A 13,804-nucleotide genomic window follows, 5' to 3' on the forward strand; every position below is an offset into this window, starting at 1 on the left:
CTCGAAATAAACTATATTTGTAAAATATGTGAAATTTATTAAATTTTTAAATATGTAGATGAGCAAGAAAGGTCTAATAGTGGACCATGAACTCAGCGCAGCAGTGCAAAATGACTTTTAGCGCCGTAGCCAGATGTAGAAAGAAATTTCACAGTAAAGATTGGGTTAAGAGAGAAAAATAATACACTGAACATACATTGTATCTAAAGAAAAAGTGTTATGGCTCATGATAGCGTATGAAGAATTAGTAATGACACTGGAGTAAGGGGTCATTCAAGTATTATGTCAGCATCGAGGGGGGAGGAGATTTGCTGAATTTTGATGACAAGGGGGGAGGGGGGTTTAAAGGTTGCTTATGCCATCAACCGCCTTTTTTGAAGATATGGAATATTGTAGTTTGTTGTGACAGTGGGGGGGGGGGGAAGGAGGGTCAAAAATGGCTAAAAATCTGCTGATGTAATACCTGAGTGGCCCCTAAGTCTATTATGACTTGCCTGGGTCGCTGGAACAGAGTTTGTTTCCAGTATTTAATACACTATAACATGTTGGTGAATTAACTGAAAAATATTTGATCCTTTTAGGAAATAATCAGTCCGTTTCAAGTTCTTGATCTGATCAAACTTGTTTCAATATATATACAGCCCCTTTTATAAGGATGAGAAGATGACAAGAAACATTGAAAAAAAAAGAAAGTTGAGCCTTGCACTAAGGATTTGCAGAGGTTGTGATTCAGTACTCACATCCATAGGATACTGACACAAAATAGTGATATGTACTACTTCAGACATACCATAACCTCAACTTTGTACCATAATGAATGGTCAAAACCATGCATTGGTTTAATGTTAGATATATACAGTAAAAGTCTGTTATAATGAGTACAGTTTATAAAGAGAATGTAATTATAGTGAATGATTTGCGGCTGATTGTCAAAGAGCTAATGCTACAAGAAAAACATTCACTTATGATGAGCAGTCTGTTATAATAATTTTTCCCATGATTGTGAGCTGTTCATTATAAGACTTCTAATATATATATATATATATATATTATTTTTTCAGTTTCGTCACCTACTATAAATTTGACAAATAATTTAGGAGAGTTGTATGTAATAAAAAATTGTTTTGTTCTGTGCTTTTTAATTATTAAATATGCCAGAAGAATTGCAATGATCATTGCTTTAGTTGAAGACTTTCAAATACTTCCAACTATGTTCATGGCATTTTCATTTGGATGAAAAATCTATTCCACAGGGTGCAACTATCGTTAAGCTGGTGACAACACAAGCTAACACTGGTGCAACTGCTGGGAAATCACAAACTGCTACAGTTTTGACTTCACAGCCAAATGCTGCTCAACCCACAATTCTGGGATTGTCATCAGTATCTCCACAAGTAAGGAGACTGCATCGCATTAGCTTATTGAATTATAAAAACAGTGCTAAATATTCTTTCCCCTAATTGTTATTAACTGTTCCCAAAACATCGTACAAGCTGAAGGTTTTATGAAATTCAATTTTAAAAATGCAGTGAGCTTTCTCAAGTTTCTTAATCCAAAGCTGGCCATATGAGATATAAATAAATAGATGGGGGATATGGGAGTCATTTAAAAAGAATTATATTCAATAATGTTTATTCTCTTCCTTATTCTTACTCATTATATCACTTTGTTATATTTCACATGGGCAAGGAGATGGGGTTGGTGAAACTGAAGTCATGTGCAGCAATTTTTTTTCCCTGTGATCACCGATTAATTTTTGGTTTTCCTTGTCCAGTGGGGTTTTTTACCCTCGAACTGACATTGATATGTCGAAGGAGAAGAGTATATAATATATATATATTTATTTATTTTTCTTTTAAGTTTGCTGTTTAAGTCTTAGATTTTTTTTTGTGTGCTCTTGTTAAATGAAAATTTCGTAGACAAAATACACTGAAAAATAAAATTTTAATACCAAGAATGAGTTAATTTATAGGAATGCAATTCATGCAGTACAATTATCTTCATGATTGATTTACTTCATATAAATTACAAGTAGGATTTTGAGTGCAGAGAGTTATTTGAAATGTGCATTCTTTTTTAAATTAATAAGCAATGTAGGCGCTACAATGCTGTGACAGAAGGCTCACTTCTACTTGTTTGTATTCAGAGTTTTCAGATGTCATGCTTGGATATGGAGTTCCCTGCTTGTTGTACTTTGCCAGTAAAATATCGGCAATGGTGATTTGCTGGTTATGGATGATGCTTGAGCTAACATCCAATAATGTCCCACACGTGTGCTCGATGGGAGAGAGGTCTGATCATCTTGGCCATCGCAGCATGCTGATATACTAGAGCAGTGGTGTGCAAAGTTTTTGAAGCAACCCCCCCCCCCCTTTGCCAAAAAGTTTATCTATGGCCCCTGCATAGGCTGACCATACGTCCTGGTTTTCCTGAGACATTCTGATTTTTTGCCAGTAAATGAGCTGTCCCAAAAACACTTTTTGGAGCGCTTATTTCTATTTTAATTAGGCGATATTCACTTTTTGAAAGATATTAGTTTTTCTAAATATATCATATAAATATTTACTTTGTTTTTGATGTACTTAGTGTCGCTTATGCAAGATGGAAGTGTGAAAAGTATGGTCCTTGATTTTCGTATATAGGGTGATTAAGGAAGAATCATCAGATTTCAAAATGATTCTGCACTTGAAATCAATCTTTAACCAGGAGTGCAAAATCTGCTACAATTTCCGATGTCTGCTACATTCGGCTACAATTTTGAGAATTTTCCCCTCATTTGCTACATGCTGCTACAAAAATGCTGAGTTTCTTCAATTCTGTGCCATGTTGCACAAGCAATATTTAGGGAATAATATATTAGGGAATATAAAGGGTTATATTAGGGAATATAATATATATAATTAGGGAATAATATATTAGGGATAATAATATATTAGGGAATATAAAGGGGAAACTAAAGTTTCCCCTTTGGAAACTTTAAAGTTGCATCACAATAAAAGCTGACTTTTCGATGACTCCATTTGTCCTCCTCGCAATTTTAGTTCTGGGGGGCAATAAATAGAATTAGCTTGAGCCCCCCCCCCCCCCCCCCCAGGATTTGGTGCCTCAGCTTCCGACAACGTATAAAATGGGGTCAAATTAAGCGAATTACTGCTCATCCACATAACAAAAAACAAAAATCCTTTAATCTCTGTTTCCAGCTATTTTTTCAAAAAAAAGTCTACTTTGATTTATTTTCACAAAAAATTCAATCTTAGTACATCTTTTCTTAAGTAAAAAAAAATGTGGTCATGTATTTCCAAGGGATCAGCATAATCCGTCCAGAGAATTTGTTAGTGTTAGTAAACATCCATGCCCGAACTGTTTTCACTCCCTATTTTTAACTGATTGGTGATTGCTTCGTGTATTTTATTGTCCAGCATCTTCAACATATTTTCAGTCTCTCGTTTTGCTTCCAAGTTTTCTATTATTATTTTTCTACCATTCTTTCTTTTGATATGCAATTTCCTTTTATGCTGCGCATTAATTAAAATTATTTTGTCTGGACCATGGTTATAATTGTTTTTAAAGGTATTTGATGTAAGATTCCAGCAAAGCTTGTTTAGGCAGACAAGCAGAGGTAAAAAAAAAATTCACAAAACTTTTCTTTGGGTATGTGGTAGACACTGATAATGAAAATAATAATGTAACAAGCTAGCATCCCTCGCAGCTAGTGACAATTTTTGTCACATAATTATCATATTCTGCATACCGTGCATTGTGATCTGCAGTTTATGGCGATTCCAAAACTGTCACAGTTTCAGAAGACGGTGATCGTCCCTTTCAAGATCTGAATACTATCATATACTAACATCTGTATCATGAAATACGAGATCTAACGAAATTGTGAAATAAATTGCCCTGGACCTCTCCTTTTTTTCAATGATCATCCCACAAGGCTAAAGTGCTTTTAGATAGAGCAGTTATACCGACAGCCAGGGGCTGTTTCTCCCCCCCCCCCCACATTGTTGTGGAGGGGTGAACATACGTCCCGCATTGTCCTGTATTTTTGGAGCAATCGTGGTTTTCTTTCTTGACTTTTTTGAACAAAATGCCTGTTTTTTCCATTTTTTAGTCCAAGTTTTCTTGAATTTGTTATTTAATCAAAAATATTGATGTGAGCAATTTTCAACAGATTTATTGAATGCAATATTATCATATTCACATTTCTCTTGGGGCCATAGGTCCTTGCCTGAGATAACATAGGCAGTTTGGTCATTAAAGCTCTTATCTTGGGCTTTATATTCACTTACTTCATAAATGTACACATATTTACTGTATACCATCTGAGTGGTGTTCCAGCTAGATGAAATGAATCAGAAATTGCAATGGTTTCTGCAAATTATTCCATTCAATGAAATTTGCAGAAAACATTTTAATTTCCATTCTCATTTTTGATTTGGAAGATAGATCGCAACACTTGAACACTTAACAAGCGCAACACTCACATGAATTATCTTCTCGTTCCTTTGAAACCGACCACAACCGTGTTCTAGACAAAGTAATTTTAATTAATGCTCATCTGGAAACCAGGGTTTAAGCTACGGTCGTATTTTTCGCAAAATGCGAAAGAAAATCGCAGAATGAAAAAAAAGTAGTAGCCACTTTCGCAAAAATGCGTACATGAGGTACACAACGAGTAGACATCCAACCATCAATCATTACATTAGGGGTCATTCAGGTATTATGTCAGCATCGGGGAGGGGGGGGTTTCGGATTTGCTGACTTTTGATGACGGGACGGGACGCGGTTGAAGGTTGCTGATGTCATCAACCACCCTTTTTAAAGGTATGAAATATTCTAAGCTGCTGACGAAATTTTGCTGACAAGGGGTGGAGGGGTCAAAAATGTCTACAAAATCTGCTGATGTAATACTTGAATGGCCCCTTAGCATTTTGCTAAAGCTTTTCCCCTTATTTTCGCTTGTTTGCAAAAATAATTTTTTATCCAGCTTAAACCCTGCTGGAAACAATTTTCTATTAGACACTAAACATGTTGGTAAATGGCATATCAAGAGAATGAATAGTAGACAATGAATAATGGAAAACTTGAGTAAAACAAAAGACTGAAAATCTGTCGAAGATTCTGAAAAATAAAATACACAGAGTAATCACAAATCAGTTGAAAATAAAGAGTGAAAACAGATGTACTTCGGGTTGAATTTTTTGTGAAAATAGTATCAGTCTATTAAATTTTTAATAGTTTAATCATTATTTTATAGTTCTTATTTCTTTAATTTAAATTAAAAATAATTTAATTCTAGTTTATATTACGATAGTTTAAGTTAAAAATAATTTAAATCTAGTTTTTGACCACTATTAAATTTCTAATAAATATTCTAAGAATGACCCAGCAAAAGAAGTCATCTGTTGAATCAAACTGAGGTAATGATCAAGAGCGAACTCAAAAAGAAATACTTATCATTTTAAACATGAAATTGGTAAATTCTGGTAAAAGAAGCAAGATCTCACGTTCAAAAATGCTTGAAACTGGACAGTACAAAAGCACAACTTAGACTTGCATCAGTGGCAAAAACAAGAAAAATAATTACCTTTCTAATGTGTGTTTCAAGTCTGTCCATTAGTGATTTTTTTTTTTAAATTAGTGATTACCAAGTTTACAAGCTAAATCTAAAAGCACTCATTTTCAAATTATTTTTGAAATCTGAAATACTATGTGTTAAAATGTCTGTACGTTAAAAGCCTCTCATTTGTTGATATTGTCTAGAATTTAAAAATATAAATATCAAGAAGTCTCTCAAAAAATTTTTGATTTCAAAAATATATAATTTCTTCTAGAGGAAGTCTCTTCTATGTATTTTGTACCTTGGTGGGGGGGGGACACACCCCTTCTTCTGAGCTGAAATAACACTTGTTTTTTGAAGTAAAATGTGTAATCCTGTGTATATATATATATACACTGCTCAAAACAATTAGGGTAGCAAGCAAAAAAGTGAAGAAAACCGTGTGCGACAGCCACGTATTGGCATACAATGGATAGTACACGCGTATCAATGCGCAATACAGAAAAAAGACGTAAAAAAATTTGGAATTAGGCTTTAATTCTTTGAAAATATGGAAAAAACATGAAAAGATGATTTAGGGCAACAATTTGGTTACATGTAAATGATAAAAAAAAGTACTGTTTAGACATGATGCATGAGTTTTAATAGGGCGTGTGGTCTCCTCGAACAGCTAAGACTGCTGCACACCTGTTTGCCATGGATGCGATGAGGTTATCGATCCGACTTTGGGGAATACTGTTCCACTCCTCAAGAAGTGCAATCTGCAAGTCTCGGACAGTAACAGGCGGCCTTGGTCGCGCAGCAATGCGTCGTCCGAGCATGTCCCAAACATTCACGATTGGATTCAGGTCAGGAGAGCACGCTGGCCATTCCATACGCTGTATTGTTTCAGCTTCAAGCATGTTCTCCACCAGGCGAGCTCTATGCGGTCGGGCATTATCATCCTGGAAAACAAAGGAGTCTCCAATGACTCCAGCATAAAGGATGACATGAGGTCGCAGTATCTCATCTGCATACCTTCGGGCCGTCAAAGTGCCATTCCGAATGATATGCAGGTCCGTACGTCCGCCTATGCTGATTCCACCCCATACCATCCAACCAGCTCGTCTGTATTGTGACCTTTCACGTACGAATGCGGGGTTATTTCGAGTGCCCCTGTCCCTCCATACCAGAACACGTCGGGTGTCACACTCCAGACTGAATCGGGACTTGTCTGTAAACAGCACTTGGCTCAAATCATGCTGCTCCCGATCTCGATGTTCAGCAGCCCATCTTCTTCGGGCCGCACGGCTTGGGGTCGACGGAATGCAGACCATTGGCCTACGTGCATAGAGCCCTCCCTCATGAAGCCGATTACGTACTGTTTGGCTGGACACCCTCCGTCCTGTTGCCAAGGGCAACCGTCTTTGCAGCTGCGTAGCATTCTCTGTTCTGTTTCAACGGACTGTTAACCATATATACCGGTCATCAGTTGCTGTAGTGGCGCGTGGCCGACCTTGTCCTGGTCGACGTCTAACATTTCCTGTTTCTTGGAATCTATTCCACAGCCTTGCAACAACACTTCCGGTGACTCCAACAGCGTCCGCGACACTACGTTGTGTTTGCCCGGATTCCAGTCTGCCTATAACACGCCATGCCATGGATTCCAGTAAATCTTGTTGTTGAGACATCCTCAAGTCACCTTGTCTCAAAAAAAAAATACTGCGCAATCGAATTTCACAGTTACGGCAGTAAAACATACGTTTCTGCAACATCCCGATTTCTGCCCTTATCTCCTTTTTCTGGTTTTTGACGTCATGCACTTTTTTTGATATTTTTTGAACTTTTTTCGTGATTTGCATATGAAGTTTTCTTCTTCCGTTTCCTGCTAGTCTTTAAATTATGGATGATTCATTTTATGTTACTTATCGGTATACATCTTTGTGTAATTTTGTTAAAACCATGTGCTCCCCTAATTGTTTTGAGCAGTGTATATGCTACTGCATATATGCATATAAAAACTGTATTTTATGTACTGTCGAAATTTTAAAGTGCTACAAAACTGATAAATGCTGCTACAAAAACAACATTTTTGCTGCTACGAAAATAATTTGTCCTGCTAGAAAAATCAAATTTTCATTTTCCACCCCTGTTTAACAAAAACTTTTCACAAAACGTAGACACGTTTTCCCCTGTATATTCACATATTATTTATTCTGCGTTTTTAATTTAAGAAGTACGCAATTTTGAAATCTCTCTAAATCACCGTGTAAAAGTACTAACTTGATATTGTCCGTTTCATGCCAGAAGCACAAATGTATAAATTTTCCTCTTTTTTTTTTTTTTTATCAGCTGGTGGATACCTAGTTTTTCTATCGTAAGTTGTGGCTGAAATTAGAATGTGTATCCATATTGAAACATATGTTACAAAACATTTTAGGAAAGTAACATGGGTAGAGTAAACATTCAAACGCCATTTCCCATGTTCTTTTATTTGCAGGTACATTGCACATTCAGGATTCTGGCATGATGTAGACGATAATATTGATTATTATACAAGTAGAATTACATTATCTGATGCATGGTCATCAGCTCAGCTGAATAAAGGCTTTCTTTAGTTTTAACATATTTTTAAATGGAAATGAATTTCTTATTTGGGGTCAAGACCCATGGTTTGCACAACACTGCATTAAAGCCCATTGGGCTACAGTTGCGGTGTAGAGATGAGCATCATCCTGCTGGAATATGCCTACTTGATTGCTGCTCATGAATAGCAGCATAACCAGTTCAATCACAATCCTAATGTAAACATGAGCCATCAAGGTGCTTGGAGTAACAACGAGAGTGCTCCTGTTATTGTAAGAAATCCATCCTCAGAACTATCATTCTTGGATTCAGGCTGATTTGTCTAGAATGCATAAAGCTTGTGCACAAGCATTCTCTTGGTCCCCTCCTGAACAATGTACGTCCGTCACTGGAACAAACTTTAAACCCCTCTCTCACGTGAGAATACAACAATCTCCGTTCTGGAGAATTGTTTATATACTCTGGTACTATTTAGAGAAAGTAAAAGCTTATTTCCTATTCAACTCTATTTATGAAAGAACTAATAACCCATGAAAAAGTAAATTAGTGAAGTATTAAGTTTAAATGATTTCACTTGTCACATTAAGTATATTTGCATTCTAATTCTCCCATGGTATACTGTCAAGCAGGGTTGAACAAATCCCAGGTTGCCATGGCGACTGAGAAATGTATTAAAAAAATGCTGAAGAGCAGCACGAAATTCTTGGAATTTACAGCAACATATCTGCCAACATGAAAGAGGGTCACTATACCTTTAACCTTTCTCTTTAGGTAAAAAATTTTCTGGTACCTACATTTCTTTCGCGATTGTCCAGCCCTGCTGTCAAGTTCTGATATGTTTCCTTTTATTCAGAAGAATTAGTGATCTATTTTCATGAAGGTAATAATTGATCCACCCCCCCCCCCCCATTTGTTCAAACAGCCTCAAAAAGTTATTACTACAATATTGAGAACATTGCCAACTAATATCATCACTGTGGCCAAGCCAGGATCTGCTGGGAGTAGCACAATTTCAGCTGGTGGTACGACACCAAAGCAAACATTTGTGATTGCTGCACCAAAGTCTAGCCAGGCTGTTGGCACTCCAACGAAAATCCTTGCATCTGCTGTGCCAAAACTAACCACAGCTGGAAGTCCTATGATTGTTTCGTCTGGTCTTAGTGGAGTGAAAACAGCTCTTTCTGCTGCTGGAATAGAAGGTATATTCATATGAAATGTTAAGATATACCACAGTTATTATTGAACTTTATGAATGCATATATAAAAGAAATAAAAATGTTTTCTTCATGGAATTTTAAAAAGAAAAGATAAAAAGCTTTACCTGCATGCTTTTCAGCATCATCTGGAGAACTGATGCCTTTTTTCATTTTTCAGATTCAATCTACTCCCCCAATCCGTTTTTAATATTAATTTATAAAATAGATTAGCTCTGAAGAAAGTTTTTCAAACCCTTTTAAAATTTGAAACAAATTCATGTGTGTGGTGTGTTTAAGGTTTTTTAAAAAAATTTGCAACTCCACCCTAAGGTGTTTGACTGTTATAATAAAACTGAGAAAGGTTATATAGCTTTCAGAGAGTATATCAAACCTAAAACGCCTAAAACCCTATGTGTGACATAGTATAATGGTGTATGAAATGATTACGTAGGAAATAGATGACAGTTTTATTTGGGATGGATTCATTAACTGAACTCGCAGAGATCTGATTGTTTTCATTGCTCTAATCTCTGCTTAAGGCTTAGGCCTTTATTATTCTTTTTTTTGTGTTTATTGCATCATTTAATGCAGTTTCTGAACTTGGGGCATGCATGTATGGTTCCTATAGCATTCTGACAATGTATATACAAAATGTAATGGTGTATGAGATATGATTAATTCAGTTTAAAAATTTGTTCTTGTGTTGGGAGAGTGGGAGGGATGTTATCTTATAAATTATGTTGGTTGGTTTTAAGGGAAACAATGTGACCCGAGTCTGCAAAAAAGGTGCCAACCGGACCACAAAAGATGCTTCTGAATAAAAGTATCAATCCACAAAACATGGGTATGCTCGTGAACAATAGCCATCTCACATTTCTGGTCCTAGTCAAGCACCCATATTTTCTTGACCCAAACCCTAGCCATTGATCTTTTAGAACACATCTTAAAAATTAAGAGGGAAAAACTTTGGAAAAGAAGGGTTGTGATTATTTTTCATAGTAAGTTTCACAATTTAGAAATATATGTTCTTTAAAATGTGTTTATTTTTTAGGACAGCTTATACAATAATTTTAAATCTTTTGTCGTTTTGGTGGTCCTCAATTGGGAAAGTTGGCTTATAAAAAGTAATATGGCCTACAGTATAATGCTTTCACAGAAACAAACTTCATGTTAGATTCACAACACGTACATACACATTTCGGCATGTAACAATTTGTTATAAATTCTGTATAGGAATGTGTGTGTATGCGGTGCATGTATGGTTTAGTAGTACAATGCTTGTGTGTGTGTGTGTGGGGCTTTGATGCCAGTATTTGACAGGATCGCATCATAAGGACCCTGGTTCGATCCCAGTGGGCTTAAGGGGGGGTTTTTTTCGTCCTTATTGCTTTGAATAGAGGAAAAAATTATGAAATATGTAAACCAAAATCATGATTGCTATAAACTTTGTTTTAATCATGTAAATTCTGTATGTCTGGCCCATGCTATGTGAAATTTATAATGATACCGGAGAATGATGGTATTCTAATAAGTAGCATATATCAGGGCTTAGCAAATTAAAAAATAACTTTGGCACCAGCCAAATTTTTTAAGAGCCAAGTATTGTTCTATTTTGAGCAAAACTCTAAAATTATGGGTGGTGCTACATGTTGGCAGATGCAGCAACATAATTTCCAAAAAAAACATTGATGTCCTTAGACTTTAATTTGAAATTTTTCGTGCCAGTATTTTTTTTCATCACCATGGTGACCTGGCACCATTGTCAGTTGTTACATGTCACTGATTAGGGACATCTTATAGGCATGATGTATTTTTAAATAATTTTTAATATATATATATATATATATATGTATATATTATGAATCTCTTAATAAATGATATTATACTTGAAATAAGACATTCATGAATAACAATTTTCTATCACCAGTGGAAGCACTTATTTTTATCACACATGCACCTCATCTATATTCCTCGGAACTTCTAACGAATTGGTACATGTTGGAATTTGTGTGCGTGTATGTGTTATGAACCTAACACGAAGTTTATTTCTGTGTAATGCATAAATTGCTGCAATCTACCATCTATTTTTTGAACTGTGGGTGAATTGTAATGATTGAAGATTTGTACTATTGTTGGCCTGTTCCCCTTTGTGGCGAGACCAGTGGAAGTACTGTATAATATGTAGATAGTAAGTGTTAAGTAACCTCGGGCTGAAGGTTCCTTGCCAAATTCTGAGTATCTCATAAATGTATAGCTTGCAACAGTACTGGTAAAAATGGGGAAACAAATTAGTCACTTGATATTTTAGGCTGGAAATATTACTGAATTTTATTTTGCAATCTTTCTGAGAATCTCATCATTTACTCTTTGATTAAAAATTTAAATTTTGTTGTTTATTGGTTTTTGATATGATCAAAACATTACATTTTTAAAACACTTTTTTGATTTTTGCTCATCACCATTTAGGTAAAAGTGGTACTTCAACTGTAAATGTTTTACCTTTGTCTGCCGGCACACCATTGAACACTATAACAACACCATCGGGTGTAAAAATGATTGTAGTTTCTTCTCCTGGGCTGGCAACACAGAATACTCAAACTGTTACTATTGTTACCACTGCATCTCAAACTGGTAAGTATTCACCCAAACTATGGGTCCATGCAATTACAATAGTATTCATCCAGCTCTTTGAAGGGTGCTATAGTAAGAAGATATACATATATATAAACTGAAGAGCCAAAAAAACTGGTACAGGCATGCGTATGGAAATAAAGAGATATGGAACCAATCAGAGTACGGCGCTGCGGTCGGCAAAGCCTATATAACACAATAAGTGTCTGGCATGGTTGTTAGATTGATTACTGCTGCTACAATGGCAGGTTATCGAGATTTAAGTGAGTTTGAACGTGGTGTTATAGTCGGCGCACGAGAGATGAGACATAGCATCTCCGTGGTAGCGATGAAATTTGGATTTTTCACGAGTGTAACCGTGAATATCAGGAATCCGGTAAAAAATTAAATTACGACATCGCTGTGGCCGAAAAAAGATCATGCAAGAACGGGACCAACGACGACTGACGAGAATCATTAAACGTGACAGATGTGCAACCCTTCCGCAAATTGCTGCAGATTTCAATGCTGGGCCATCAACAAGTGTCAACGTGCGAACCATTCAACGAAACATCATAGATATGGGCTTTCGAAGCCGAAGACCCACTCGTGTACCCTTGATGACTGCACGACACAAAGCTTTACGCCTCGCCTGGGCCCGACAACACCGACATTGGACTATTGAGGACTGGAAACACGTTGCCTGGTCTGACGAGTCTCGGTTCCAATTGCTTCAAGCTGATAGATGTGTATGGGTATAGAGACAACCTCATGAATCCATGGACCCTACATGTCAACAGGGGACTGTTCAAGCTGGTGGAGGCTCTGTGATGGTATGGGGCGTGTGCAGTTGGCGTGATGTGGGACCCCTGATACGTCTAGATACGACTCTGACAAGTGACAGGTACGTAAGCATCCTGTCTGATCACCTGCACCCATTCATGTTCATTGTGCATTCCGACGGACTTGGACAATTTCAGCAGGACAATGCGACACCCCACACGTCCAGAATTGCTACAAACCAGGAACACTCTTCTGACTTTAAGACACTTCCGCTGGCCACCTAAATCCCCAGACATGAACATTATTCAACATATCTGGGATGCCTTGCAACGTGCTGTTCAGAAGAGATCTCCACCCCCTCTTACTCCTACGGATTTATGGACAGCCCTGCAGGATTCATGGTGTCAATTACCTTCAGCACTACTTCAGACATTAGTCGAGTCCATGCCACGTCGTGTTGCGACACTTCTGTGGGCTCGCAGGGGCCCTACACGATATTAGGCAGGTGTACATGTTTTTTTGGCTCCTCAGTGTGTATATATATATATATATATATTTTGGCCAAACTAACTTCATCACACATGCAGTACATAGTATAAATGTATTTTGTAATTCTTTTATTTTTACAAAATTTGAGTAGGAAAAAGGTGGGACACTGCCCATCTAAAACACTAAGCCTTCGTAGGGTTCAATGCAGGAAAAGCAATGTTTTCTTCAAAAGAATTCCCTTTCCACATTACTTGAATGAATATATCTAATCTGTTGCAATTATCTTTATACAGTCGACGCTCGATGCAATGATCCCTTCATTCTGTTGAAAACGGATGTTGTATTGGGATGGTCGTTATATCAAATGTACAGCTCCATAAAAACATTTGGGCTGGGTTTGTCTGAGCTGGGCAAAAATGGTTGTTGGGCTTCAACAATGACTTAAAGAATATTTACTTTTTTTAGAACCATGGTTCCCAAACAATGCATTTCAGACATGTTCAATCCTTTATAATGGTTGGTCACAATATATGACAGTGGGGGGGGGGGGAGATTTATTCTAGCTAGTATGTAGTCCTGCCTAAACAGAATTAAATAT

General features: G+C 36.8%; 1 protein-coding gene across 4 annotated transcripts in view; it reads left to right on the top strand.

Annotated features, from left to right (window-relative positions):
* Positions 1 to 13,804, top strand: part of Hcf (Host cell factor) — a 121,880-nt gene that overhangs the window by 46,225 nt on the left and 61,851 nt on the right. For all 4 annotated transcript variants that reach the window (XM_089242593.1, XM_089242595.1, XM_089242594.1 and 1 more), the window contains exons 13-15: positions 1,254 to 1,394; positions 9,051 to 9,327; positions 11,791 to 11,955. In XM_089242593.1, the coding sequence (XP_089098719.1) occupies positions 1,254 to 1,394; positions 9,051 to 9,327; positions 11,791 to 11,955 (583 nt within the window). The remainder of the gene's footprint in view (positions 1 to 1,253; positions 1,395 to 9,050; positions 9,328 to 11,790; positions 11,956 to 13,804) is intronic.

This window comes from Pholcus phalangioides, unplaced genomic scaffold (genome assembly GCF_987345545.1).
Source record: "Pholcus phalangioides strain wild (caught in Gottingen) unplaced genomic scaffold, Ppha-v1.0 ptg000015l_1, whole genome shotgun sequence".
Lineage (NCBI taxonomy): Eukaryota > Metazoa > Arthropoda > Arachnida > Araneae > Pholcidae > Pholcus > Pholcus phalangioides.